General features: G+C 52.1%; 9 protein-coding genes across 9 annotated transcripts; 4 read left to right on the forward strand and 5 right to left on the reverse strand.

Annotated features, from left to right (window-relative positions):
• Nucleotides 1-164: 164 nt before the first annotated feature.
• BKA58DRAFT_401015 (profilin) lies at nucleotides 165-813 on the reverse strand (the record flags this gene model as incomplete). The annotated part of the gene is made up of 5 exons (XM_046171638.1): nucleotides 165-299; nucleotides 354-497; nucleotides 596-680; nucleotides 732-747; nucleotides 801-813. 5 exons carry the CDS (start codon nucleotides 811-813, stop codon nucleotides 165-167), a joined length of 393 nt encoding a protein of 130 aa, XP_046026410.1.
• A 723-nt stretch (nucleotides 814-1,536) lies between these two features.
• BKA58DRAFT_428850 (cyclin-dependent kinase G-1) lies at nucleotides 1,537-4,419 on the reverse strand (the record flags this gene model as incomplete). The annotated part of the gene is made up of 4 exons (XM_046173026.1): nucleotides 1,537-1,566; nucleotides 1,695-1,943; nucleotides 2,546-2,714; nucleotides 3,092-4,419. 4 exons carry the CDS (start codon nucleotides 4,417-4,419, stop codon nucleotides 1,537-1,539), a joined length of 1,776 nt encoding a protein of 591 aa, XP_046026411.1.
• A 225-nt stretch (nucleotides 4,420-4,644) lies between these two features.
• Nucleotides 4,645-6,660, forward strand: BKA58DRAFT_153626 (S-adenosyl-L-methionine-dependent methyltransferase). The gene is made up of 4 exons (XM_046164834.1): nucleotides 4,645-4,866; nucleotides 4,915-5,181; nucleotides 5,235-5,439; nucleotides 5,493-6,660. Exons 1-4 carry the CDS (start codon nucleotides 4,681-4,683, stop codon nucleotides 6,422-6,424), a joined length of 1,590 nt encoding a protein of 529 aa, XP_046026412.1. The 5' UTR covers nucleotides 4,645-4,680; the 3' UTR covers nucleotides 6,425-6,660.
• Nucleotides 6,660-8,832, reverse strand: BKA58DRAFT_153635 (uncharacterized protein). Its single transcript, XM_046164835.1, has 2 exons — nucleotides 8,380-8,832; nucleotides 6,660-8,326 (listed from the first exon to the last, which is right to left on the reverse strand). Exons 1-2 carry the CDS (start codon nucleotides 8,422-8,424, stop codon nucleotides 6,896-6,898), a joined length of 1,476 nt encoding a protein of 491 aa, XP_046026413.1. The 5' UTR covers nucleotides 8,425-8,832; the 3' UTR covers nucleotides 6,660-6,895.
• A 495-nt stretch (nucleotides 8,833-9,327) lies between these two features.
• On the reverse strand, nucleotides 9,328-10,693 carry BKA58DRAFT_314140 (fatty acid hydroxylase superfamily-domain-containing protein; the record flags this gene model as incomplete). Its single annotated transcript, XM_046167460.1, has 2 exons — nucleotides 9,328-9,959; nucleotides 10,009-10,693. The coding sequence occupies 2 exons, from the start codon at nucleotides 10,691-10,693 to the stop codon at nucleotides 9,328-9,330; spliced, it is 1,317 nt and encodes a 438-aa protein (XP_046026414.1).
• Nucleotides 10,694-11,319: 626 nt separating this feature from the next.
• BKA58DRAFT_401020 (Mss4-like protein) lies at nucleotides 11,320-12,060 on the forward strand (the record flags this gene model as incomplete). The annotated part of the gene is made up of 4 exons (XM_046171639.1): nucleotides 11,320-11,334; nucleotides 11,467-11,578; nucleotides 11,628-11,765; nucleotides 11,816-12,060. 4 exons carry the CDS (start codon nucleotides 11,320-11,322, stop codon nucleotides 12,058-12,060), a joined length of 510 nt encoding a protein of 169 aa, XP_046026415.1.
• A 465-nt stretch (nucleotides 12,061-12,525) lies between these two features.
• Nucleotides 12,526-17,281, forward strand: BKA58DRAFT_153640 (RNA dependent RNA polymerase-domain-containing protein). Its single transcript, XM_046164836.1, has 2 exons — nucleotides 12,526-13,029; nucleotides 13,285-17,281. The coding sequence occupies exons 1-2, from the start codon at nucleotides 12,639-12,641 to the stop codon at nucleotides 17,109-17,111; spliced, it is 4,218 nt and encodes a 1,405-aa protein (XP_046026416.1). The 5' UTR covers nucleotides 12,526-12,638; the 3' UTR covers nucleotides 17,112-17,281.
• A 332-nt stretch (nucleotides 17,282-17,613) lies between these two features.
• BKA58DRAFT_382833 (bucentaur or craniofacial development-domain-containing protein) lies at nucleotides 17,614-19,096 on the reverse strand. The gene has a single exon (XM_046170135.1). It carries the CDS (start codon nucleotides 19,081-19,083, stop codon nucleotides 17,989-17,991), a length of 1,095 nt encoding a protein of 364 aa, XP_046026417.1. The 5' UTR covers nucleotides 19,084-19,096; the 3' UTR covers nucleotides 17,614-17,988.
• A 138-nt stretch (nucleotides 19,097-19,234) lies between these two features.
• Nucleotides 19,235-21,189, forward strand: BKA58DRAFT_153685 (uncharacterized protein). The gene is made up of 2 exons (XM_046164837.1): nucleotides 19,235-19,862; nucleotides 19,922-21,189. The coding sequence occupies exons 1-2, from the start codon at nucleotides 19,376-19,378 to the stop codon at nucleotides 21,058-21,060; spliced, it is 1,626 nt and encodes a 541-aa protein (XP_046026418.1). The 5' UTR covers nucleotides 19,235-19,375; the 3' UTR covers nucleotides 21,061-21,189.
• Nucleotides 21,190-21,266: the final 77 nt, after the last annotated feature.

Raw genomic sequence — 21,266 nt, forward strand, 5'->3', positions numbered from 1 at the left:
TTGAGGGTTGTCATTGTATCGAAGAGGATCCTCCAATGCCGCTATTTCATCCATCGTCAATCATATCTATGTCCACGAGCAGTCGCCCATAATGCCATCCATCACTCCGCAACTCGGTTATGCAAATATCCCTAAAGTACAAACAGGCTCAAATCGAAGGCGCTTTACATTCCGTGCTTCTTCAGGTACTCGCCGAGCTCGACTACGGAGTTGAAGGCGTTGGGGGTCTGGATGGTGTCGGGGTGGTGAGCGATGATGACGGCTTGGGTAGTCTTGAAAGCGACGACGCCCTCTTTTCCCTAGGTTGTTGTCAGTACTTGAGTACTATGTGGTGGACAATATCTGGCACCTACCTTCTTCGCCTTGAGCGAGTCGTCGCTTGCCTCGATGGTCATGTACTTGACACCGTTGACCTTGACACCTTCCGCAATGACCTTCTTGGGCTCTGACTTGTCGTTGAAGGATTTGGCAATGGCAGCCCTTTCCTCAGCGGACAGCTATAATTGGTCAGCACCAATCTATTGTATATGCGCCACCAGAGGTTCGGTTCTGAGGCGCTCTCTGTGTCCGGCGCGTATTGTATCGGACGACTTACCGAGAAGTCGGCGGATGCGGCCCAGGCAGTCGAGCCCTCGATGTCGCAGATGAGGGCCTTGTCGATGTTACCGGTGCCGACGAGGCTGTGATAGCGTTAGCCATGGACAGGTGATAGATTGGGAGGCTTGATGTACCTGGTGTCAACGTATTCTGCGCCCAAAATTAGCCAGGACCTTCTGAAGTCGACGCCTCGAGCTGCTTACCTTGCCAGGACATGGTTACGGAGGGTTGATGTGCGTGCTGCGGAAGCTTGTAGTGATGGGAAGATGAAGAGGGATGCGGCGAAGTAGATGCAGGTACTTTTGACTAAGCAGAGCAAGAGGGTAAATGCGGTGAGGGTGTTCAAGGCTGCGTTGTTGGGCTAAAGTTGCGATTTGATAGTGGGGCTGTTTTGACCCCGCCTCTCGCGATGAAATCTAACGGACGCAATTCACTTCTCCAATTCCAGCACGCAAACCTCTGAGCTTCTAATCTGACTGCTCGTCACACGTCCCATTTGCGCTATCATGCAGCTGCTTACTTGGTGGGGGTCGACCCTACCCTCGATGCCTAACGCGAGGGCAGTGAGCGCGCCGCATTTAGCTATGTCCACCGCGATACCCGCCTAGTATCCGCCGCTCTCTGGGGTCGAGGACGGATAGCGGGTCAGAGTGCTGGCAATTTAGCAGTCGATCCAACAGTCACGCAATAGCTGACACTGGAACCGTCCAAGTCCAGGTTCTTCACACGTTCGCTACTTAACCCGTCTCTGGCCTGTTTGGAGGCAAACGTTGAGATTGTAGACATTACAATTGAGCTCCGCGGCAGAGATGAAAACGTATTAGCTGGGGTTCGGGGAACGTCTGGCTTTTTATCATGCACCTTCTCCAAGCCATACGAGCTGGCTATTCAGATCTATTCCTACAAATGCCGATATATCCCTTGCCGTGGCCCTCTTGACTATGTCATCGCTCCAGGGCCCACGTTCCGCTAGTCACGTGTCAGCGCTAAGACAAGCTTGGAGCTTGGAGCTACCATCCAAAAGTTACCTCGCGTTGGACATGACCAACACAGTAACAACAAGCCGAACCACCGAGTATACATTGAAGAGCACATACTAAGACACTACCACGACTGCATTTGCGCGACAGCCAAGACATGCCATCTCGTTCTCCATCTCCCGCACGCTCGCGCACGCGCAGCCCTTCCCGCGACCCGTCGCATACAAGATCACCCAGCTGCCCTCGGTCGGCGCAATCAGGCTCGCCGCGGCGCTCTGTAACCCCTCGTTCGCCTACACGGTCTCGTTCAATTACTCGATCGCGCTCGCCGACATCACCGTCTCCAAGGCGCAATGGGCGACGAAGCTACACACCAGACAGCAGATCGCGTTCGAGAGGAAGGAGTTATTCCCGGAGTTTGACTCCAAGAGATCGGTCGCCAGCACCTAGAAGCGCAAAGGTAAGCATACTCCCTGTGCTAGAAGCAACTTTCGTAGCTGGCTTGCCTCAGCCTTACTGCACCAGCACGCTAACCATCCAACAGATCGTAGTGGAAGCCTTGACCAGGAACGTCAAAGAAGACCATGTGCGGGAGATATTTGGAAAGTACGGTGTCATCAAGGAACTCACCATACCCATGAACCCCACCTGTATGTTTCGCCCTACCTCCTCACAGAGCAGGACTGACTATTGAACAGTCAACATCAATCGTGGCATAGCCTATATTCTCTACGAGGAGCTCGACGATGCCGAACGCGCAATCGCGAAGATGCACGACGCACAATTAGATGGGGCGAAGATCCAAGTTTCGATTGTCCTTCCCCGCCGTCGTTTCTCACAGACACCTCCGCCCGCGCGTAGAGGCCCGCCACCACGCGACGACTACGACGGAGGCTATGGGCGCGGTGGACGGGGATCGAGGGGCGGAGGCCCACCTGGCGCGTACAGGCCACCCCCAATGGATGGACGTTATCGCTCTCCACCACGTCGAATGTCGCCCGATCGAGGACACTGGGGTCGGGGCAGAGGTGGAGGTGGCCGTGGTGGACGAGGGGGCTACGGAGGACGGCCACGGTCGTACACACGATCTCGCAGCCGGTCACCACGACGAAGCCTATCGCGCTCTTCTTACAGTCGCTCGCCATCTAGAACACCACCAAGACGAAGTGGAGGAGCAAGCTATGGCAGGCGGGACAGTCCACCAAGGAGGGGAGGTCGCGCGGGTGCAGGCGGCGGAAGGAGGAGTCCAAGCTATAGCTCCTATGGCAGCGACCGGAGTCGAAGCAGAGACCGCAGATGAGAGACGCAAGATTGTCTTTATTGTCGGCTGGAAATGCCTAGAGGCACCTGCACAGTCAAGTAGGAGCTCGATTGGACTATTCGGTTGGCCAGACCAATGGTACACACTAATTGAAGTCGGTCGTCGGCCCCAGTTGGGCAGAGTTCATCTTGCTCCTTGAAGAAAGTTTTCTACATGCCCACGCGTCTTCGCAATCGATCAGGTCATCTTCAACTGAAATCCTGCTCCCTTCTCTTCTTCCTCTCTTCCCTTGAAAATACTACTAAAGTCCACATTCCCCTGCATTCCGGGCGCCTCTCCTCTCTTTGGCGCATTCGGACTCTTCTTCCTTCTCCTCTCCTGCCCTGCCTTGCTTGGAAACGTAGGAAACATCTCGGTCGGTTTCGGCTTGGGTTGCTCTCTGAAGTAAGGATGCTCCAGTACTTCTTTCGCTGTAGGCCTATGGTCTGGATTCAGGGATAGCAACGAAGAGAGGAGTTCGATGCCAGAAGCTGTCAAGAAGGGAAATTTCGCACGGTTAAAGCCTGGGGCGTTGCGGTGGTCGCGCGGTAGCTTTAGTGATTTGGAGTTGGGCAGGCGGTAGAATTGTGGCCAAGACTTCTCTGATGGGAGACCGCAAAGGGAGAAGACGAGTGAGAGCTCGTCGACTTCGTTCTTTCCTTGTAGTAACGGCTCTTTTGCAAGTAGTTCGCCGAATATGCAGCCTACGCTCCACATGTCGACTTCCGTTCCGTAATCTCGAGTCCCTAGTAGGAGTTCAGGTGCGCGATACCATAGTGTGACGACCAGTTGTGTGAGAGGGGCATTTGCAGGCGGAATATATCGTGCCATACCGAAGTCTGCAAGCTTGAGCTGGCCACGGTTGTTGAGTAGGATGTTTGATGTCTTCAGATCGCGGTGCATGATGAAGTTCTCATGCAGATAACCGACGCCAGAGACCAGCTGTCGTAGCAATGTCTTGACTTCACTTGCCATGAACGGCTCACTCATGTCTTCCTGTAGTGTCTTTAGGTCATGTTCGAGGAAGTCCATGACCAAAATACATTCTTGCGGGTCTTCACCAGATAAGACCTCCAGTAGATCGACGATGTTGGTATGTCGACAACGTTGCAGGATAGAAATTTCTCGCAGTGCGGTGATAGGAAAACCGTCTTGGTTGTAGTCCATTTTGACCTTTTTGTGGGCGACTACAGAGCCTGTAGTGATATCGCGCGCTCGTGAGACCCAGCCGTATGAGCCTTCCTCGATCTGATTGAGGGTCTCGAAGTTGGACGTATGTCGACAAGGGTTCCAACTTCCGCCTTCAAATCGTAGGAGCTTTCTTTCATTCTCTTCTTTGGGCTTTGCGGCTCCCTCGTCATCGTCGCCTGTTGATAATCTCCTGCGCTTTGCAGGTCTCGATTCCGCCTCTTGCGTTACTCGTAAGGCTGCTTCCGCCTCTTGCTGTTTTTGAAGCTTCAGGCGTTTCTTCTCTTCTTTCTCTTTCTTCCGACGCGCTTCCTCGGCTTTGTCTGCTTCATCATTTGCCCACCGTGATGCCATAGCTCTTTCTCTTTCTTCTATGGTCGAGAGACCGGCTTCTACTATTATCTAGGTGCAAAGGCGTGTATGGAAGTTTATTTGGCTTGGTCTTCACAGAAGGAACTGGTTGGTGTGTTTTCGTGTAGATGGCGCTGGTTGGACCGATAGCACGTGTGAATCGTTGAATGGTGGTCATAGCTTCGTTCACATTGGCGTTCCGATCTAAACTTTCTGTAGTTCCGAACGCCCCAACGTCATGGAGCTTCGATAAACAAGGCCGACATGAGGACCAAACCTCTGAACCTACTGCGGACAGCGACACAGTGTAGTCGATCAGTACCACGACAAACGTCGATTCGAACAACGAAATGTACCTCCCGGTGGTCTTCGACTTCTGCCTCTACATCTTCCGATTCGGAACGACAATGGTCGACGCCGCTGGCGAAGACGCTGGCTGAAGCTATCACGGTATGAGTCCCTTTCCCACTATGAAAGCAGTTCTAATAGTGGCTTTAGACGACAGGTCCAATCTCGGTAGCGGCGTATATGCGACAATGCCTCACTCATCCTGAAGGCGGTTACTACACAAGACAAACATCAACCGGACAGGATCAATTCGGCACGAAGGGTGACTTTGTGACATCACCAGAGATTAGTCAGGTGTTTGGCGAGCTTATTGGTATATGGCTATACGCAGAGTGGCTTGCCCAAGGAAGGAAGGACAAGGTGCAGATAATAGAGGTTGGGCCTGGACGAGGAACGCTAATGGACGATGTTCTGAGGGTATGGTGCTCTCCCAATAGTAGAGAACATGAAGCATACTTACAGGATGGCAGACCGTATCTAGTTTCAAGGCTTTCACAAATAGCATCGAGGCTATTTATCTCATCGAAGCATCACCTTACCTGCAGAAACAGCAAGCAAAGTTGCTGTCTGGCACCGACGATCTGAAGAAGAGCGACGTTGGTCTAACCGCACAATGCAAGTACATGCCTTCCTGCAGGATTGAGTGGTGCGAAGACATAAGGCTGGTGCCAAAAGGTACGCGCTCGACTCTACTCCCTTTATCAACAGCGTACTGACAACATACACAGAGCATACGGCAGCGCCTTTCATACTTGCCCACGAGTTCTTTGATGCACTTCCAATCCACGTCTTCCAGAATGTCGCTCAATCTTCGGTGCCTGCCTCGTCGACCATCATCACCCCAACCGGTCCTATCAAGCCCAAGCACGGCGTGACAACCCCCAAGAATACGTGGCATGAGCTGGTGGTGTCGCCCACTTCACCGTACCCCGATATGGGCGCAAGCAGCTCTTTGCCAAAGAAAGTGGAAGAGAAATTGGACTTCGAATTGACCGTCTCGAAGACACCGACGCCGCACTCTCTGTACCTGCCGAAGTTGTCTGATCGCTACAAGAAGCTAGAGAATACCCCAGACGCCATCATTGAGATCTCACCTGAATCTTTTGCTTACGTATCTGACTTCGCTGTACGGATAGGCGGCAGCGCTCCTAAGCCTAACAAAGCCTCAGCATCCCATACTCCCCCTAGCAGAGGTGCTCCTGATGAGGACAGCTTTGTAAAAGCGCAGCCGTCTGGTGCAGCTTTGATCTTGGATTATGGACCTTTGGATACCATCCCAGCGAACACTCTACGGGGCATTCGCTCACATACCACTGTCTCGCCTTTTGTATCACCCGGTCTGGTAGATCTCTCGGCTGATGTGGACTTTCTCGCTCTCGCAGATGCAGCTTTAGATGCTTCTCCGGGTGTTGAAGTTCACGGACCCGTTGAACAGTCTTTCTTCCTATCGACAATGGGCATTAAGGAGCGCGCCGATCGCTTGCTTAAGGCTGCTAAGGATGAAGATACGCGAAGACGCCTGGAAACAGGCTGGAAGCGACTTGTCGATAGAGGGCCAAACGGCATGGGTAAAACCTACAAAGCTATGGCTATTGTGCCCTATAAGAAGCAAGGCCCAGTCCGACGACCGATCGGGTTTGGCGGAGACATTGTCGGCTGAACAAGATGATAGCTATCAAATCAACAGCTTTATCCTGGATTATCAGGTGTGATGAGTGTGTGATGACTTAATGTTATGTGCACTCATACTGTATGTAGCATTTGGATGTACCTGGTTGATCGACCGACTTCTTCAGAAGTTACTTCCACCCCATTGGTCTTTCACAATGATGATACTTCGTATAGAATCCACTACGGATCATGCGCGACACTTTCATCAGTGGTGCCCACATATGAGAACGACCATTCTATAGGTACAAGCATCCTGCAAGGAAGTCTCAATGTCTTCAGAGGACAACATCAAGGAGGAGATTCCTTTTGATCCTAGAAGGAAAGAATGATGTCACGGATGAAAGGACGGGTGCTCTTCACATGAATGATGTTAGGACAATCCACTCCCGAAGACTAGAAAAGGAAAGAGTAGAACTCGTATAAGGGAGTATACATGAGATGAATCCAAATACAGGAAACACTAATAAAAATCATTAGAACGCACACTGGCGTCGCTGTCCCTCCGATATCTTCCCTTACCCAATATCATACCCACATTCACTTCACATCCCTGAACCGCCTCGTCGTCTTCAGGCTCACCCCGCTCCCAGTCCTCAATCTCATCTTCTGCAAGTTCTTCATCGATCACGTCGAAACGCGCAGAATCGAATCCCACGTCCCCGAAGGCAGAGTACATAGACTGGCGCTGCGGCTTCGGGAAAACAGAAGCGTTGTCATCCTCATATTCAGCGAAGGGATCAGGGTCAGGATGACTAGACAGAAGCCGTCTGTACTTCTCCACGCGCTCTTCTTGCGTCTCGATGTGGTCGTAGATCGGATTGTCGAGAGGATCTATGTATCCCGCGCGAGAGGATGGGCCGCCAGTGTAAGACGCAATTGTGTGGGCTGTTGTTGCGAAAGATTGGCGGGAAATCGTTGAAGCAGGAGGGTTGAGGAAGAAGTTCTCACCTCTGGTAGAACCCGCAACTGTGGGTTGTGGTACAGGACGGCGTCTGATTTGGAAGGGCGCTGAACGCTTGTCCGAAGTTTGGCGCTGGGGAAGGCGAACGGTAGGAAGGCTCATGGTATCATCAGGCTTGATAGTCCTTTCTGAGTTATGCGAAGCCGTTGACTGGTTATAATGCCTTGACGCGTGTGTTGATGAGCGAGAAGGTATGAGTCTAGGCTGGTTTCGCAAAGCCGGATGGATATCTTCTTGGTTGTGAGGAATTGTGTACGCCCGCTTACGCATACCGGGCATCTCAAAACCAAGATCCTCGGCCTGCGACATAAGCTTAGTGTCTGGAGGCCGGGGATTAGGATCCAATTTGGGGTCGAACAGGCTTGGAGCGGTTAGTTTCTGATTTCGCCGCGGTCTTACAGTTCTGGTCGAGGCGGAACGGCTAAGAGTACGCTGGTGAGCAGGGACGGTAGATGAACCTAAACTCCGACGGGGCATCGGACTGACGGGTGTTTCCTGCATTCTCGTACGGCTATGTGCACGAACGTGGCGGCGTTGCTCATGCTTCCACTGGGCCCGAAGACGTTTGAGATCCATGCCCAGATCGCATGCTCTTAACAATGGGCTTTCCCCACTCGTCTTCCTGACCCAGTAACGCACGAAGCGAAGACGTTTGCTCTTAGCGCTATCCCAGCCAGCAACGTTACGGATCGCATCCATTGTCGTGAACGCCTTGCTGTTGAAGCGACCTACCATACCGGCGAACAAAGCAAAAAGAACATCCACATCTGATCCCATCCGCGCCATCATACAAGCCGGGCATTGATCTGTCTGATAGTGCCACTTCGTTCCGCATTGAACCGGCTCATGACCAGGCGGAGCGGAGGCTCCCAGACTAAAGTTGGGTTGCCACATTTGTAGCACGGGCTCCAGTTGACGAACTTTGAACTTCTGATCAGGCGTTAGAAGGCCATGGGTCATTACAAGTGGGTAGAGAAACTTGCCGATGGCACCGTCGAACTCGTGACGAATCCATCTGGATATGTCATTGACAAGGTTCTGATTCAGGCCCTTGTGTGTCGTGCACAGGTTTGTGGAGCCAAAAGAGAGCCGTGAAGCGCGTAACCACCTGGGAAGACCTTGGATAGCTTCCTTGGTATGTTTACGATAGAGCGCTTCCTTGCACTCATCACCCAGCTCACGGGGAGTGGGGACGTGCCGAAAAATACGGACAAGTCTCTTCATGTCGCTGTTGTGGAGCCGGCGAGTCTCCATCCTGTGTAGGAATGAAGGCATCGTGAAATGTTGTGAGATGTCTTTGTGGCTGTGATGCATTGTGGTTGCCTTGTGACAATAGTTGTGTTTTAGTCTGTTGCAAACATGGAGGAGTGTGGAGAGGTTAAGAATACGCACGAGGCGTTTGCAATGAGACATGGTGATTTCATGACGCAGCGTATATTGCGAGTGATAGGACGCGTCTGTATAGTCTGTGAAAGTTGTCAGTGTGCATATATCATAGGACGAGCGAAAGAGCGAGAAACAACTTGAACTCAATAAAGTATAAGTAGATATACCTGCTCATGTGTTGTGTTGAAGTGAAAGACAATATATCGATGAGACACATATCAGTAAAGCAGTTAAGGTTAATTGGCACCAATAATGGAAACCGCGCAAAACGGAAAGCCGTCGCTAACGAGCGAAGGTTTTAGTATTTCGAATGGGAAACTCGATTGCAATGTAATTCAGCCCTCCAGCAAACGCCTCCCAGAATCGTACAGTCCGTGAATGAATGACGACAGAATACAGGCCGTATCTCAGAAATGGCAGGAAAAGATGCACCAGTGATGCAATGCAGCGGATGCGTTAGAACCATCCGGAAGTTACACCTGAGACTATACATTACCTGCTGCAACAGCATGATGTTTGTTTACACATAAGAAAAAAAGTACAAATCAATGTGAGCTTTCCAATCCCAGAACATTGGCTCTCCTGCCATGCAGGTTTTGATTGACCTTATTCGTCAGGTCTTTAAAATTTGTGCCAGCCGTTGATGAAATGCTGCTAGCCTTCTTGCGCGAGATGCGAGGTGTTGATGCGCCTTGTGGCACTACACTGTCATCCTGTGTCGGGCCCGAGGCTGCCGTATTCGGTATGGGTACTGCGGTAGCTTCGTTCTCCTTTTCCTGGTCGACCTTCTGCTGTGCTGTAAGACGGGCACGCTCGTATTTCGCAGTCACATCGCCTTTGTACATTGTCCCGCCAAGTCGGTCGAGGTATACGAAGAACGGTTGCGAGAAGTTGGTCTTGATACCCCAGCTCTGGTGGTGAATGTCGTGGTAAGCGGCATTGTTGGGGAAGATCCAGTGGATAGGGTCGTAAGGGAATGCGTAACCGCCGTGATCAAGCACCGTCTTGATGGTAGAGCCAGTGAAGAACCACATGGACTGTCGCATTGTCATGCCGGTGAGCAGGTAGCTCAAGCCAGCACCCAGGGTATCGAGCGCGAATCCTTCAATTGGGTGGTTGTACAGAGCGCCATAGGCATATGGCACATAGAGACGGTGATGGCGCGAATGGAACGTTACTGCAAGTGTTAACAAAAGTCGAAAAACACGAGACGGTTTGGAACTTACCATATAACCATCTGTTCAGGTGCATGGCACGGTGCAGCATGTACTCCCACGCGTCCATGATGACTATGGCAGCACTGAATTGGATGGCGGGTATGGCATACCAGTACGCAAAGCTAGCCACGGCCATCTCCCAAGAAGCAAAGGCGGAGACGAAAGTCTGCTCGCCCGCAACTGTCGCTGTCTGCAGCAGCGCGGGGTATTTGCCTCCGATGACAACGGAAGAAAGTATCGGTTGCGAAGTAGCAACCTTGGAAGCCAGCGCGATCGGGTCGACGCCTACTGTGGACAAGACGTAGGGAACCGCGCGCTGGGCAAGTCTGAGCTTCTGCGCGTACCAAGCCACATCGTACTCGGCTTTGCCGGTTGTCGGCGCCTCGTCGATTAAAGAGAGGCTGAAGGATGCGAGTATCTGAATGACTTGCTGGAGTATGACGTCGCGCAGCACTTCGTAGCGTGAAACATGGTTGCGCTTCAGAACCTCTGCTGGCGTGTGCAGCCGATACTGTGGGAAGAAGTCGTACACGTCAATGACGTGGAAAACCAGGGAGACGACCCAGTATCCGACGACAGGCAGTGCGGCCTGTATAAATGCATCGGAGACCCACGATGTGAGAGGCTGAAGGGGCTCGAGGGTGTATTCGGGGAGCGGCGGGAGGTCGTAGGACGTGATGTTTGCGCTCGCCATGGTGCGGCAGCGGTGCGCTAGGAGAGCGGATTATCGATTACAGATGTATGTATGCGACACAGAGGAGGAGTTGCGCAGCGCAGCCGGCGAAGAGGTCGAAGATGCAGCGTGCTCAAGACGGGATCGCGGTGCTGGGCCAGCTATGGGGTGACAAAGACGGAGCCGGAAGCCGCGGACCAAGGAAATTAGGGAGAAGGCGCGATGCGACGGACGAGTGATGTCGGTATTCGTGTTGGTGGGCGGACGGCGTACAATTGAACCAGTCGAGCTCAGAAAGGAGAGGCTGAGGTGAGCGGAGCGAGGGTTGGGTGAAAGTCGTGTGAGAGTGGTGCAGCAGCGTGCCTGTGACAGCAGCAAGGCATGACGGGGGTTTACGATATACGCGCGCATCATGGCATTTCGCCGCCCGGCAACCTTGGAACCGGACGGGCCTAGTCGCTCAACCACTTTCACTCGTTGCGGTTAGCGCGCTTTTCACACCCAATTTTCTACCCCACCAATTTCTCCTTCACGCCTACAGGCCAGCGCTTCTTTTCCGCTCCAGTCTTCAACCCCTCGCCTGCCCGCCCCGACCAACCTACACTCTTTCTACACACCACCAGACTCTACTTCCCCCTACCGCCAACATGATCATTTTCAAGGTGCGTTGTGCCTGCGCTGGGCGGCTCTTACCTGCGCCTTACCCCACCTTCCCTGCCGCACTTGATGCTGCTTCGCGCATGCAAAGAGCAACTTGTCTTCTCCATTAGACGCGCGGTACTGACTGCTTCCAGGACATCATCACCGGTGACGAGATCATCTCCGACTCCTACAACCTCAAGGAGATCGACGGCGTCGCCTACGAGGCCGACTGCACCAAGATCACTGTCGGAGGAGAATCATTCGGTGGGTACTGCCAGTCGAGATGGAGACCTGGTAGACTAACGACGTGTAGACACTGGTGCCAATGCGTCCGCTGAGGAGCAAGAGGAGGGAGCCGATGACCAGAAGGAGACCAAGATCGACGTCGTCTACTCTTTCCGCCTGAACGAGACCGGCTTCGACAAGAAGGGCTACCTCACATACCTCAAGGGTAAGAAAGCTAGGGCAACGTCATCCAAACGCAGGACTAACGATAGGCAGGCTACATGAAGGCAGTTAAGGAGGCACTCAAGACCAAGGGCGCTGACGAGGCTACGATCAAGGACTTTGAGTCCAAGGCCTCCGGTTTCGCCAAGAAGATCATCGGCAACTTCAAGGACTACGAGTTCTACACTGGCGAGTCCATGAACCCCGACGGCATGATCGTTCTCCTCAACTACCGCGAGGACGGTGTCACACCCTACGTTACCGTCTGGAAGCACGGTCTCGAGGAGATGAAGGTCTAAGTCCAAGAGGGCTTGGCTATGGGAAAGATTGGGCTTGGTTCACGGTTCATTGAATTCACGATTACCTATTGCATGTTTGGGAAATATCCGCCATAGTGCGAAAAGCGGAATGGCACAAATCTAGACGATCTTGAGGAGCCGTACATGATACAGCATATTATTCTCTACCCATGTTACAACCTGCCATTGTCCGCGATAACGCTAACAGCTGTGATGGGGCTTGATGGAGACGACTAAACATGCTGAAATGTTGAGTATCCAGCAAGCCTCCTTGCGGCGATGTTAGAATCAGTATCGGACCATATCCAGGGCTGGCACTTGAGGTGCCGCCTAACTCAGCTTGGTGAAACATCTCATCGCGTGACCACGCGATACCGCGTGCGTGCACAGACCATAGGTTTCATCACCTAGCAACAGCAGCCTCAGGCACACATTCAGCATTCCTCAGCCTTCCGCGACTCACCCCACTATATCGTTACCTCCTGAACCTTTTTACTCTCCTTTCTTCTCGCCGTGTTCCTGCTTAATCTTCCATCGCATGAAGCACGAGGTGCGAAGAAACGCTGTTGCCCCGCGTCATGACGGGTAACGGTGGTCCCGCCGTTTCGCTACCGGCAACTCCGCATCATCTCCGCCCTGGAGCGGCCATCGACGACCAGATTCGATCATTGGAAGAAGAATGGAGACTTGGTCTCAAGATCCGTGGCGCTGAGTGGTCACCAGAAAGATCAAATGCGGATGACACTGCCGATAAGATCTATGCGCTTGTCCAGTTCCTCTTCTACAGCGCACCGACGGCGCTCGATGAGGCGATTGAACAATTTAAGGGGGAGGCCCCTGGTCTGATACGTGAGGGGCGCTTGCAAAGGCTTCGTGAGATCCTCTCCCGTGTAAAAAAGGGTGAATTGGAGTCGAAGGGCAGGACGCCGAGGAATGAGTCGCCTAAAGTGCGGGCGACACTCTTTAGTGGTAAGTGCGCACTTGCTTTTTGAGTTTCTTTTAGAGTTAGCGCGTACATTTGTTCAATGCCCATAGACTATATCCGTGCTTGATAGGGGCCCCATGTGTCTTGCAGACTCTGTGATAGAGGTAATCCACGCTATGCCCTTTTCGGATTGTAACTGCTTTGTGGGTCGGACTGTCAGCATGGAGTTATTTCATCATGTCAGCTGCCAGTCTTAGTGCATATCGACGAATGCATATTGGTAGCTAATACAAGGACAGGAGTCAACCCTACCTCACAGGCAACAACTAGCTCGTATGACGTTCAGCACGACGAACATGAGTCTTATGCTACTGCTGATCCAGGATCCCCCACAGACGTTGACACCGACGATGAGACGGATCAAAGATACAAAACACCGCGATCACCGTCACGGTCGCCGTCATCATCTCCCTCGCCATCCACTAGGCCAGGAAAGACGCTCTTTCAGGCAAGTAACCATGCCTCTCTACATGTCTCTAAGAAAAGGCCATCTGAAAGCTCCAATCATTCCGAGAACTCGCAGAAGCTTACCAAAACCTCAAAAGGGAAACAGGCTGTCAAATCCTTCAAGTCTTCGCCCATTCCACCACCGCAATTTGAGGACTTCAAGAAGCCAACGCTCGATATGGCTCGCTCTTTTCAGGCCGTGAATTCCGTTTCATCTTCGGTCAACACCTCCTTCAACAACACTACATTTTCCTCCCAGGAGACAGCAAATACGACAAACACTTCATTCACCTCGTACGATGGCGTCATCGAGTTACGGGAGGACAGGTTTTCTAGGCCCCAATTGAAAAGGACGAGTTCGACTACAACGGATTCTCTGGATGATGTGGAGCTCTATCAAGCTATGATACATCCCGAGAGCGAAGTGTGTGAGAAAGATATACAGCAAGACCTGAACGAACACTTCTCTCAAGGGAGTAGCGGCCAGAATAGGTCTACTTATGGCTCTATTGATGAGACTGGTCTTCTTGAAGCATCTTTCGAGGCTGAAGAGGAGGAGACTGACCCGCGAGTAATTCCACATGGCAAGATGGAAAATTGCAGACCACCCGCCGTTGTTGACAATCGCCATGGGCAATCCCTTGCATTAGCGACGCCACGATTCTCATCTAACGGAGATCAAAACGGCCTAGAGAGATCGCCTGCTGATGTGCAACCTCCCTCGAAGATACCACACGAAATACGAGATCTACCTGACCAAAATCTCTTCGTTGACGCGCTCCCACCAGGACTAGAACAGATCCCGTACCATATCTTGTTCATCTGCGAACGTCTAGCGATAGACCACTCAATCTCAATCCTGGACTTGGTAAGCGGTATGGATATCTCTACTGTTTCTTCCGATGCAGAAGCGTTTTGGTCTTCCATTGAAAAGCATCGGAAAATACCGCGTGTGAAGCTGCGGGAGTCAAGCCGCCTCTGGCAAGCTGCGAAACGCGACTTTGATGGGTTCACGTTCAGAGGACACATAAATCTCAGCCCCAAACGCACTGGTCCGATTCTAAACCTTACATTGTTACCGGTGCAATCGGATCGGTCATGTCGACTGGAGCGAATGTTTGGCTCAGACCGCTTTCTCTACTTAAACACGCCAGTCTTCGACTTCTCCGAAACAAATCGTTTCAAGGGTGAGCGGGTTAAACAAATTCGCAGTCAATTCCAAGCATGGCTTCTCGCCGAGCACGACTTCTTGAACCGCAAATGGAGAGTTTTCCATGTGGAAGATGTGAAGAGGCACAAGATGGCTCGACCCAAGGACATGGTCTATGACAAAAGAATCGTGCTGTTCGCCACGGAGGGATGTGGCATTGAGCAACCCTGTTCAGTGGGCAAAATGCTTGATCGATTCCTACCATTCCACATCAACAGACACCAAGGCTTTTGCAAAGCCTTTGCTCGTATTGAGCTGGGGCTTTCTCGGACCACCCCTACATTGTGCTTTGAGACCTCACAAATCATCCATGTGGATGACGAATTGGCCACAAATGATCCGGAGGACACTCTGTACAATGACTCGGAATTAGAGTGGCAGGCGATTCCGGATGGCTCGGTCATGAACGATGGATGCTCAATTATCTCCGTTGGCGCTGCATTAGCCATATGGCAGCTATTCAAGAAAACGACCGGGGTGAAGGGACCTTTGCCAAGTACATTCCAGGGACGTATTGGCGGCGCCAAGGGACTTTGGATGATTAGCGCGGAATCCTACACCAAAGATCCGGAGCATCTCAAACACTGGATCAAAATCAACAGGAGTCAGTGGAAGTTTCATCCACCCGCCGACGAATCAATGCATCATCATCGAACCTTTGAAGTGTCCAACTTTAGTTCTCCGCCTTCGCAGTCGGAATTACATATATTGTACATACCCATTCTGGTCGATCGAGGCGTAAAGAGAGAAGTTATTGCTAGTCTCATGGAGGAGCGCCTCGAAACCGAACGCGATAAGCTGCTAACTTTACTACCAGATCCAGTCAAGGTCTACGAATGGGTTCATCAGAACGGTGCGAAGACTCAGGCCGAACCTGACTGGCAAGCTGCACTGCCGGTATCCTTGGAGGAAAAGTTGAAGTTCTTGCTCGAGGCAGGCTTCTTGCCTACCAAGTTCCCCTACCTTGCCAGAAGTCTCGAGCGCTTTATCCAGACAAAGCATGTATTCCAGGAATCCAAGCTACGTGTGCCTCTCGCAAAGTCCGCGTACTTTTATGGAATAGCAGATCCTTTTGGAGTCTTGGAACCAGGAGAGATTCAAGTGCAGTTCTCATCCTCATTTGTCGACGAGGATACGGATGAAAAGTACCTTTGCCTTAGGGACATGGAAGCTCTTGTCACTCGTCAGCCTGCTTGTCGCCGCTCGGATATTCAAAAAGTCCGCACGGTCATACGCCCTGAACTGTCGCATCTGGTCGACGTAGTGGTTTTTCCTTGCAAAGGCCGGTTCCCACTAGCCGGGAAGCTGCAAGGAGGCGATTACGATGGTGATATGTTCTGGGTATGTTGGGAACCCAAACTTGTGCACCCTTTCTTGAATGCTCCAGCGCCAATGATTACCCCCAAGCCTGCAAAATACGGCATAGAGACAAGAACCGAGAAGCTCGAAGATATCATGGATACCAGCGAACCTGAAGAGGTGGACAACTTCCTCAGTAAAGCTTTCGAGTTTCGTAACAACTCATCGCTGCTTGGTCTAGTCACCACTTTCGCAGAAAAACAAGCATACACCGAAAACCGCATTCATTCCCGGATACTTGAACAGCTGTACGATATGCATGATTTGCTAGTTGATGCGTCCAAACAGGGTTACGTATTTACGCAGACCAAATTCGACCAGTACGTAGCCCACTGGAAACCAAGACAGCCGCGTTATAAGGAAGAGATGAAGAAATGCGCCAGCAAGGGGGACTCAGCAGCTGTTGAGGAACTCCGCAAAGCAGATCGGCGAATCCGATCCAACCATGTCATCGATTACCTCTACTTCGACATTGTAAGGGCACACAATATCGAGACAATGAGTCAAGTCAGGTCTGTTCTCTCGGATGCTACTGAGCTAGACGACGCGCTTTTGTATCCAATCGATCACCTCGCCAAGAAGGGATCGGAGACTATCAAGCAGGAGATCCTCTCTCTGACAAGAAAGCTGGACGACGTCAATCGTGCTTGGAATACCGGCTGGCATGGTGATGTGAGCACGACGGAGCGGCTTAATACCGTTGTCAACAGCTGCTACCAAAAGTTCCAGGCTATACAGCCCGAAAACCCTGGCGACACCGATATCCGGCCTCTGCTTGATGATTACCTTACGCCTGGTTCATGCATGTGGGACACCATCAAGGCATCAGCATTATATGCACAATTCAAGAAGCCAGAGAAGTCCAGTTTCGTTCTAAAGATGGCTGGACGAGAGCTTGCGAGTCTCAAGGCCAACAGCTCAGAGAAATCCAGGGCTATAGTATCGTCTATACGCGTGAACATGAAGCCAAAACCCATCAAGGCACTAGTTCAGTACGAAGACGAAGACGAAGACGACTTGCAGACTGCGCTCGAGGAGCTCAACTTGTAGTTGTTTCCAGGTCGTACGGAAATGGTGTTCATCTTACGACGCCTTCACGTATCGGCCGCCTCCACTTTGGCATCATACATACATCATTCGCGCAGGATCACTGCAGTATTTCGGGCATTCAGGGGCGCTTATACAATCATTCCCACAGGGTCTCGATCTTCCCATCAGCAAATTTAGGCTTTTGTCTTCATACCATCTTGGTACATGGGCCTCACCAATCTGCAATCCTATATGATACACGTACCTGGTCTTTCATTCAGTGTTCTATCCACTGTATTCAAGCACTAGGTACTCGAAACATCACTGCGCCACCCATGATGGCACGTTGTAATACCATGTTCAAATCAACGTCTCTGAAGTCAGTCCGGGAGTCTCACTGGGCCATTCATAGCCACATCTTTCTAGATAGTGGCACAAACGTAGTAGTAGTAGTAGTAGTAGTAGTAGTAGTAGTAGTAGTAGTAGTAGGAGGAGGAGGAGGAGGAGGAGGAGGAGGAGGAGGAGGAGGAGGAGGAGGAGGAGGAGGAAAAAAGGAAGACGAAGACATTTTAATTGAGAGTCAGAAGAGATGTATAGAGGGGTTTAGAAGATGGAAGTGGAGGTGTAGGTGGGGGTTTGCTCAATGTCACTTATTTGTCTCTCTTTCGATGGTCGTAGCTTCAGGCTAGTTCGTTGTGACTTCGCTTCTTGCTCTTAATTCGGTGCTTTTTATACCCTTCTACTCGATTGTTATATGTACAGTCCTGAATGGTATAGATCTATACATGATGAACATGCAGAAGTGCACGCGCATCAACCAGTACGCTTGTCGCCTTTAAGCAATAATTGGGTATCTTTAAAACATCTACCGATCTCCGGTATATCTTTGGCATACGGTTCACCCCACCGTAGGTGCAGCAGCGGCAGCCTTGATCTTCAGATTCCTCCTCTCTTCTTCTCTCCGCGCCTCCACACCGGCCAAGAACTCCATACGACCCAGATAGGCTTCCTTGGTCTTTCCATGTGTATCCAGTTCCTCTGCGATGCCCTCTTTGTCCACGAAGCCTGTCCAGTCCATGCGCGATTTGTCCACGACATTGAGCTTCTGCGTCTTCTCGACCTTCTTCGTGACTGAGATGTTTGTTTCTGGTGGAATTTCCTGCTCGCGTTGTAGATCGGTAGCAGCGGTACGGGGCCAGAAAAGTTGGTGTTCGGGTGCGAGGGCGCGGACGTAGCCTGTAGGGTTGGGGTCGAATCGTGATGGACGGCGGAGGGGACGACGGATCTTGGGTCCACTAGACTCGGATGTATCTTTGGGGGAATCTGTCATGGGTATTGTTGCTGCGGACGCATCGAGTGTCTTCCACCCTTCTTTGAAGTATTTGTCGAGCTGCGAGCGTGGGACTTGCTTCTCCTCGGTCGTGTCCTGCCCGGCGAAGGTGAAGACTTTCTTGATCGTGAGCTGTTCTTCCTCTTCCGCTGATACTGGGATGTTGGGTACGGGTACGTGATTCTGTTGTGCAGCTAGTTCGTGTGATGCTGTGGGATCCAAAGGCTTCAGAGGCGCTGCTGTCATTTGAGCCCATAGCGCATCGACATCCACAGTTGCGCCCTCGGTCCTTGCAAGCGGTCTCCGTTCCTTTCCCTCAATCCTCCGTTGCGCCCGCGTTTTGATGAGCCCGCCCTCCCCGCCTTCATCATCTGATATGATCAGCTCGTCTCCATCATTGTTGCCACCTTTCTTCCTCTTCTTCTTTGCGCGCTTCTTCCGCGCAGCTTGTATTGTCACTTCGTCTCCAGAATCAAGGTCTTCATCGGCAGGCGCTTTCCGCTTGCCCTTGCGCTGTGTGGGTTCTATCGTGACATGGTCTTCGTCTTCGGAGCTGGATGCCTCTTCGGGAGGAGCGGCTTCAGGATTGAAGTCCTCATCGGACGACTCATGGTACTTCTCGTCGACGTTCTCGAGGTCTTCGTCGCCATAAGTGTGTGGCATGGTAAAGTATGTGTTGAGTCGGAGGCTTGGGATCGCGTCGCGCAAGCCAAAACGAAGATGCGCCAGATCGACGGCCAAGACCAATGGGGTCTAGCCTGGCGCCAGGGCGAGCTCCAGACATCTGGATGTTCATACGTCAGTGACGTGGGCGGGGAGGCAGGCGCGTTCCAGATCAAAACAAGCGAGACATGCCTTGAGCTGGGCTGGCTTGCTTCTGTCTCTTAAACTTCACCGTTGCTGTCGCGTAATGCGCGTTTGACTCTATCACTGATCGCATCACCGAGCCGACATCATGGCGCCAGTCGATACCGTCGCATCTACGCGCAGCAACTCACTCCCCATCGCCCTCTTCGGCGGCCAAGTGCTCCTCGTTACACTGCTCACAGCTCGTGTACTTCTCACTACTCGACGCGCCGCCAAATCTCAACCACCATCAACGCGCACGCGCTCGCAAGACCCCGCTCGCCGCCGCCATGCCATTACCTTCTCCGTCATTGCGCTTCTCTCACTACTCTCTGTCGGCAGCTTTGCCTTTCTCTGGCGCGCTATCTCCTACGTGCGGTGGGCTGGAGAGAATACACATGACATTCCAGGTAGCCTCTGGAGTGGCTGGTACGGTACCGGCGAGGAAGGGAGATGGTATCTAGCCGACTGGATCGCGGACATAGATCTCGTGCGCGAGTTTGATAAAGTTGGAATAATGAAACCGGAGGGGTTTCTGTACACTAGCCAGTATTTCGTTGGACTGATCGCAAGCTCCATATTCATGGGCGCTGAAGGTATGTGCAACGCCATTGAGGCAGGTTGTCCAAGTCCCTCACTGACTGGTCATCTTTAGGCCGCAGGCGCAATCTTTCCAACACAACGATTGCGTCGTTCGTACTGCTGAGCTCCATTGGAAGCTTAGGATACTCTTTGAGTTTGTTCTTCATCACCATCTTGTATACGCCTTTGACCATACACCACGATGACACCCCGCTACATGACGCGCTGTTCACACCATATGCTTTCGTATACGACACTGGTATCGTTGCGTCGCTCATTACTCTGAATCTCTTTCCACAACTAGTCTCCGAGTTTGGCGACAAGAGCATGATGCGACTCGGATACCTGGCCATGCCACTTGCATTTGCATTTGCGCCACAGCTAGTTCCCTACGCACTGGGTCATCAGCATACGTCCAAAGCAGCGGCTCATAGATCATACGTCAAAGTCTTCCACGCGCTGTCAATCGCCTCTATCCTCGTATACTGGCGTGTGTGGACTACTCTGGTGTACGTCAACAGACCTACCCAGCGCTCCCACGTTTGGGATCTCTTCGCGAATTCTATTGCCAAGAGCGATTCGGCGAATGCAAACAGGCTTCTCGCAAGTATCAGCAACGCGGGCCAAGCTCTCAAGCACATCAGCATGCACCCGGCTATCAGTGTCACCAGCCTCGACGTCCTCTTTGCTGCCATCAGCTTGCTGACGTGGACTTTCACGCGCGATCTAGATGTGCATGCGATCCTAGAAAGCAGCATACTTTCTTTCCTCGTTCCCACTCACGAGAAACACGTCACATTCAAGCAAGACCTGGCGAGAGTGATGGAGCATGCGAGCGAGTTCTCGTCGCCGCTAGAGCCCGTTACGCCGAGGAAGCCTGGGCGCCTGGCAAAGAAGGCTGATGTAAATGGTACATCCAATTCCGCAGCCACGGGTGCGTCTCTCAGACGCAGCACGCGAGGGAAAGCGCGCACTTCAGATGTGGATTCTAACGTAGGCTCATTTTTTGGTGACCCTGATGCTACATACCAACCATCCGAGCAGACCAAACGCGCTATACAGGGAATGGAGTCAGACGGCTCCGCGCCTGAGGGCGATCTAGTTCACGCGGGAGAGTCGACTGCGCTAGCCATGTTTCTTGTCTTCTTCGGTGGACTGGGTCAATTAGCTGCGGGTACGCTGGGTGCCGAGGTGACGGGACCGCGAGACTGAAGCAGTTGAGGGTACTGTACTGTACTTCAGATCGCCCGAGTAACGATCGGGAATCATGTTCTCATCTGGCAACCTGAAGAGTACGCAATTTATGAGCTGTTTAGGGTAGGCGTACAGGGCCTTTGGTGTACGGGAACAAGGAGGGATGGGAATAGCGGCTTTGGCTTTTGATTTCGGATACCCCGGGTGGGCCGGAGCGTCGGGTC

The sequence above is a fragment of the Alternaria rosae genome, assembly GCF_020736505.1.
Source record: "Alternaria rosae strain MPI-PUGE-AT-0040 chromosome Unknown BKA58scaffold_4, whole genome shotgun sequence".
NCBI classification, from domain to species: Eukaryota; Fungi; Ascomycota; class Dothideomycetes; order Pleosporales; family Pleosporaceae; genus Alternaria; species Alternaria rosae.

What these genes read in the sequence shown, in the direction of transcription:
- BKA58DRAFT_153640 (XM_046164836.1), top strand. Translation starts at nt 12,639, where the DNA reads ATGACGGGTAACGGTGGTCCCGCCGTTTCGCTACCGGCAACTCCGCAT. An exon ending in GCGGGCGACACTCTTTAGTG is followed by an intron (nt 13,030 to 13,284) that starts GTAAGTGCGCAC and finishes ATACAAGGACAG; the next exon opens with GAGTCAACCCTACCTCACAG.
- BKA58DRAFT_153626 (XM_046164834.1), top strand. Translation starts at nt 4,681, where the DNA reads ATGAGGACCAAACCTCTGAACCTACTGCGGACAGCGACACAGTGTAGT. An exon ending in CGCTGGCTGAAGCTATCACG is followed by an intron (nt 4,867 to 4,914) that starts GTATGAGTCCCT and finishes TAGTGGCTTTAG; the next exon opens with ACGACAGGTCCAATCTCGGT. An exon ending in CATAAGGCTGGTGCCAAAAG is followed by an intron (nt 5,440 to 5,492) that starts GTACGCGCTCGA and finishes CAACATACACAG; the next exon opens with AGCATACGGCAGCGCCTTTC.
- BKA58DRAFT_382833 (XM_046170135.1), bottom strand. Translation starts at nt 19,083, where the DNA reads ATGCCACACACTTATGGCGACGAAGACCTCGAGAACGTCGACGAGAAG.
- BKA58DRAFT_153635 (XM_046164835.1), bottom strand. Translation starts at nt 8,424, where the DNA reads ATGACATATCCAGATGGATTCGTCACGAGTTCGACGGTGCCATCG. An exon ending in CGAGTTCGACGGTGCCATCG is followed by an intron (nt 8,327 to 8,379) that starts GCAAGTTTCTCT and finishes ACGCCTGATCAG; the next exon opens with AAGTTCAAAGTTCGTCAACT.
- BKA58DRAFT_153685 (XM_046164837.1), top strand. Translation starts at nt 19,376, where the DNA reads ATGGCGCCAGTCGATACCGTCGCATCTACGCGCAGCAACTCACTCCCC. An exon ending in CATATTCATGGGCGCTGAAG is followed by an intron (nt 19,863 to 19,921) that starts GTATGTGCAACG and finishes GGTCATCTTTAG; the next exon opens with GCCGCAGGCGCAATCTTTCC.